The following is a 6,210-nucleotide window of genomic DNA, read 5'->3' as shown; positions in this document are numbered from 1 at the left end:
AAAACAAAGTTGGGAAAATTGGATAAAAAAGTTTTGATTTTCAATCTAAGGCCACGACCCGTTACCAAAATTCAAAACATCTTATCTTATTTTATTATTATAATTTTTTCAAATTTTTATATAAAATATAATAAATAATTTAATTTTTTTAAATTTTAATACAAAATTAATATTAAAAAATTATATCATAATAATATTTTATTCATTATTATTTAAAATATCTCATGTCATTTCATATCATATGTATATAACCAAACAGAGCCTAATTCTTTGTTCGTGAATAGCCTATTCAACAATCAAATCAAGTCGAGTTGAACAACCTGTCGAATAGCATTGTTCATTTACAATATCCCTACGTGTAAGTGCTTGATCTTTCTCTGAAATGAATTGGTCTGCCTTATCGGATCACCGTGATCGATTGAGAATTGCCTTCCCTGTATAATGCCATTCGTTGTGACATTTTAGAGATCAAGCTTTGTATAAAGTTCTAAAACCACGTTGGGATGTTGAGATCATGGTCTGAGAGATGATTTAATGGTATCTTCCACAAAAACAACCGCACAGCATTTATACCAAAGAGACCAAAAGAATAACAAACTGCTTTATTCAACTACTAGAAAACTGATTTACACGAGATTCATCTACAATGGGATACACGTGTCAACAACACAGAAATGAAAATATCCAAATAATCATTTTCATCGCCATATACATCCATCCTCGCTCAAACCCAATATTGAATGAAACAAACACTGCAAAAATAATAAATATAAAAATAAAAAATAAAAAAACATAGAAATAAATAGATCTCAGCCCTCCATAAGAAAAGACGATCTGTAGTTAAAAGCGTTGAAAATCCACGTGGACAGATCCGAACCCAGTCTAAGCCAGGACAACAACGGCGAAGAAGGTTGCAACAAGAGCGGTCCCAGCGACAACGGCTTTGCTAGGAGAGAAGGCACCACTGGGGGACTCAGGAGAAGCCGCTGGCTCGCCTGAGGGGCTCGTGGGAGAGGCTGAAGGGGGCGTTGAGGTGGCGGGAGAAGGAGACGAGGAGGATGAGGGAGAATTCGCCGAAGGCGTGGGAGCCGAAGTAGGGGCTGGGGTCGGTACTGGCGTAGTCGGAGCTGGTGCAGGGGATGTCGGAACTGGAGCTGGGGCTAGGGTGGTCGGAGAAGGGGCAGGCGACGGAGACGTTTTAGGTGACGGCGCTGGAGATGGCGGGGATGAGACTGGTGAGGGCGGCGTGGCGGTGGGTTCCGGCACCGGAGCCTGGGCTAAGCATGAGCTGGCCAAGAGACTGGAGATCATGAAAACTTGGAGAAACCGAGCAAAATCCATCTTCATCATCATCTTCAAGAACGAAAGAAAACTCCTTTCCTTTTCTGTGTTGGTAACTTGGGTTCAGAGTATGGGGGGAAAGATTGGAGAAGCTGAGAGAGACTGGGTGACTGAAAATTATGGAGAGGAGAGAGTTCTTAAGTTGAAGTATCAAGATTGCTGTCTGTTCTGCATACATTGTACTTCCTATTTATAGCAAAAGTCCATGATCAGGAGGAGCTTGGAATATTGTCACAATCAAATAATCGGTGTTTTTCCTCAGCAAGGATCAGGTACACAGAGGGTGTACGTAGTCAACACGCCAAGATACGACACCTGTCCTAGTAATGAATTAGTTTAATTACGATGGTGCCTTTGAAACTGGACATGTGTATATAGGAGGTGAGTTGGAGATGGTTGTTTGTTGAATAAAAAATAGCGGACCAAGCTGTGTTTGTGCGAACTTTTAGAGACTGTCTTTAGGGGCGGCGTAAACCTTTTCAACACGTTGTGGCGTGATCAATGGGTATCCGCGTGTTTCTACCTCCGACGCAACCCATAATTAGGAAGGAGCGCGCAATTAGGATACGGACGGGGAAGTAAAATTACTCTTGAATGTCATTTTCTCTTTTAGTATACAGCTCTAGCTGTCTATAACAAGTCATCTATACATGACTCTTAACTTTGCTTGGAAGACCCGCGTGTTTGGTTGATTTTTGGTATACACCAGGCAAGTGGGGAATGACGTTGCTGTATTAATTTTACGTGAAACCTCCATTAATAATCTTAAGGACCAAGATATATGGTACTCATGTTGCAATAATATATATATATATATATATATAACTTATATATATATATATATATATATTATTGCAGAAGAGTCCATGATGATGCTATATATGCTCTACAGCTCCAAGTTTCCAAATAAATAGAAAATGATGCCTCAACAAATTAAAAAGCATTGAATTATACTCGAAATGACATTCTACCAATTATTATGAGTATCGATTATTGCTTATTGTATAAAATATACGTCCAAAATGTTTTCACTTAAAATTTATATATGTTGGTTGGTGTCACGTCTATACATAGAGAGATCAGTCTGATAATTAATAGAATTCCATTTCTAATTATTTGTAAATGCAGTTCTTAATTTGACGTTTATAATGATTCAATACTTTGTTCTTTGAGTCAGTCATGCACGTTGTAGATATTACTTCAACGCATTCAAATCGAGTTTAATCATGTCTCAGATTATATATTAATATGTATATGAAGGTATATATGATATTTCGTATTATTTTAGAAGAAATATTTTTCAACCTCTATTATAAATCTCAATGGCTCTAAGGTCTTGTTTGGGTAATGATATATTCTTAAAATTTTTCGTAATTTCATTCTCAATCACTACGTAAACACAACATTTTTTAATTTTTGATATTTAATTTTTTCATTTAATCATTATTAAAATATAAAACTCAATACAATTTTTCTAAACTTTCAAATAAAATATAAAAAGTACTAATACAATTTCTTCAAATTTTAAAACAAAAAATCATATTAAAAATAATATTTAAATAATTTTTTTACTTTATATATATTATTTTTTAATTTTTTTTCTTATTTTTTAAAATTTATTTAAATATTTTAATTCAAATTATTTTATTATTATTAAAAAATCATTCAACTGCCTTTTACGTACACAAACAAACAAGCCCGCCAGGCCGCCCTTATTCATGTTAAAATTCTTCCAATACTGTCTGGAAAGTTCCTACGAAAACGAAGGAAAGGAGACACGAGTGATGAGATCGATGGTTGGGACCCCAATTGGAATTTGGCGAGTTTAACTGGGACACAAGTAAAAAGTTAATTGGACAAGCAAAAGTTGTCTTTCTTTTCACGTATTTTGCTTTGTCACCACAAATTATTTTGATGTGAGAAAATAATTATCTCGATAACGTACGATACTTGAAGTCTCAGCCAACTTTAATTGTATGGAAATTGTCAAAAGTTTTGCTCATAATATCTTCCCACTAATGGTGAGCAGGTGAGAATGGTTGTCTCCAATGATGACAAATCCCTTTACTATTTCTGAATGTTTCAAACGTCTCATAAAGGACTTGGGAGCTTATTTCAACAAAGTCACATGAGAAAATAGATCTTCCATCTAACGAACTTAATTGCTTGGAATGCTACATGACCAATTGATCTAATAAATTAATACTCCTTTCTACTTGGATCCAAAGACGAGAGAAAATGGAAAAATAATATCCATCCTATGGATTTCCATATATACATGGCTTTAATTTGTTATAAAATTAAAGCAACTTCTAAATTAGGAACATTATAGGTTGTGAATATATAGGGATGTTTTTCAATTGTCTTATCAAATTAGATGGTTTAATTTTAAAGATTTAACACATTATATAGACATTACAACATTAAGTTGTGTTTGAATAATAAGGTAATCTCAGATGATCTGAATTGATCTATGAATAATAGTATTTTGAAAGTCCCATTAAGATGTGTTTGAATGTATAGAATAGGTTGAAATGAGTTTAACTTTTTTATAAGAAGTTGAAAAAGTAATGAATCTCATCAATGATTGATTTGGGATGAGTTGAATTTACTCCAACAACCAAACGCATGTATGTTTTGGACACTCAGATACTCAAAACTTCTCATAATTTCATTCTCAAATATCACTCAAATACAACACACTTTTCAATTTTTTCATCAAATCATGATATAGTCATTCTTCAAATATAAAATTCAATACAACTTTTACAAACTTCAAAACAAAAATTATATTAAAAAATTATATTCAAATAATGTTTTAAGTTTATAATATTTTTATTCAATTTTTTTCTCACATTTTTTAAAATCTAATAAAACATAATTTAATTAATATTTACAAAAATTTTGAGATACTCCAAATTACCAAAGTTGTCTTTAATATTGTCTGCATGCATAGATCAATTATTGATTAATGTGAACCTCATATAATCAGCTTCTAATGCTTTGTCTGTATATCTCAATCTCATGATATATAGGAGCTGATGTATGAGAGGCGGAGACTCGGTTATACGTAATATTTAATCAGATGATTCAGACCTATTCAAGCGGCCGGCAGGCCGGCAGAAAAATTCTTTGACGTGATTCATGTGAACCATCTGAACAATGAAAAGGTCAAGGGAAGAAGAAGCTTTGTGCATGTCTGAAAGAGTCAAAGTGAGCGCCTTTGAACTTATCCAGGCTCGCAGCAGTAAAAAAAAACGATTATTATTAATGTAAAAAAAAACGATTATTATTAATGCAGGATATATATATATATATATATTTAAATATATAGACACACACACACATATACTATAAGTGGAAGTTCTAAACTGACCCATTTATGATTATTCTTGCAGACACCAAGTCAACCTCAATCTTCTTCTGATCTCTTAACATAAAAGCAAAATTGAATTGTAGGTTAAGGGATAAAAATTATAGTTAAAATATTATTTTATTTTTATTATTTTATTTTATGATTTTAAAATGTTAAATTATATATTATATTTTATTTAAAAATTTGAAAAATTGTAATGATTATATGATACGAGTTGAAATTGTTTTAGGTTGCATTTGGATAGTGAAATGATCTCAGATATTTTATGAATAATAAAAAAATGATGAAATATTGAATAGTGGTGAAAAGTAATTAAAAAAATAATGAAAAATAGATAAAAAAATAATAATAATATTACCCAAACGAAACCTTAAGTATCTAAAGAAGGCCTAAAAATTCATGTTGCAACATGCATTTTGGAGAGTTGAGTAAACATGTTTCATGATATATTGCAACATGGAGCTTCAAAACATTTATTTATTGCCACATCTCAAACCCTCCAACATTTATTCATGTCTTTGTGCATGTTTGTAGCTTCATCAATAACAGTTAAAGTATGTGAACAGGAGTTTACAAAACTGATCATGAAGGAAAATTGGAAATAACAACTCATGAAAGATAGAAGTACTGCAATAACGTACTTAAGACAACTTGTTTCGCGTTCTCCATTCATGTAAGAAACAGCTTGAATAAAAGCAACAAGAACACATATTCTTGTGTACATGCAATTAGAATAGTTTTGTCTCTAAAAACCAAATGGTAGACATTAAAATCTCACTCCAAAATGTAATAACTGCATCAATGAGCCACAATGCAACATCCTCGACTAATGACATGGCTGTGATTTAAAAGAAACCAGATTTTCTCTTTCTTTTGCTCTCTCTCTCAACCGGGTTGGCCCGACAAGAATCGTGTCAGATCGGTTTTGGCAACATGAAAGCCGGGTTGCAGGCCTACAACTTTCCGGATTGGTTACACAAAATCAAAAATCTCATATCAACTTATCATTACTATTTGGGACACGTCTCACTTCCAATCTCCCACAGCTCAGTCGTTATTCTTTGTGGAAACTCGAGGGGGGCTCCTCCTGCAAACACTTCGACGCTCAAGTCAGTTTTGAAAATTATTCTCCTTAAACCTTAAAGATTACCTGTATATATAGGCTCGTTTGTTGCACATATCTCTTCCATGATTTATCGGAACTGATCAAGACTTAGGATTTTGAATAATCCTATCACTTCTTATTGTTTTTATCCTTTCGTTAAAGGTGGTGCCATGCATGTCTCTTTTTGAATTCTTTTTAACCATTCATTCGTGACGTTCGGGCTTATGCTGGGCCTAAATTCTGGGTTTCTTGGTGTTTAATATATTATGGGCCATTTTTATATGCTCTAGGGCCCTCCGGTTGAAATAGTCCCTCCAGCTACCCCGCCAATTCTATTCGCCTTTGGAGGATGGAATTTATTTTTGACTAATTTTATCGCTGTGAAAAT

At 33.3% G+C, this 6,210-nt stretch overlaps 1 protein-coding gene across 1 annotated transcript; it reads right to left on the bottom strand.

The window, feature by feature from the left end:
- Nucleotides 1-579: 579 nt before the first annotated feature.
- Nucleotides 580-1,524, bottom strand: LOC122297553 (classical arabinogalactan protein 4-like). The gene has a single exon (XM_043107666.1). It carries the CDS (start codon nucleotides 1,351-1,353, stop codon nucleotides 883-885), a length of 471 nt encoding a protein of 156 aa, XP_042963600.1. The 5' UTR covers nucleotides 1,354-1,524; the 3' UTR covers nucleotides 580-882.
- Between the last annotated feature and the right edge of the window lie 4,686 nt (nucleotides 1,525-6,210).

Source organism: Carya illinoinensis, chromosome 2 (genome assembly GCF_018687715.1).
Source record: "Carya illinoinensis cultivar Pawnee chromosome 2, C.illinoinensisPawnee_v1, whole genome shotgun sequence".
NCBI lineage: Eukaryota > Viridiplantae > Streptophyta > Magnoliopsida > Fagales > Juglandaceae > Carya > Carya illinoinensis.
The sequence above is the reverse complement of the archived record's forward strand: the minus strand, read 5'-3'. Positions and strand labels throughout refer to the sequence as shown.

Coding starts and splice junctions, on each gene's coding strand:
- LOC122297553 (XM_043107666.1), bottom strand. CDS start 1,353: ATGATGATGAAGATGGATTTTGCTCGGTTTCTCCAAGTTTTCATGATC.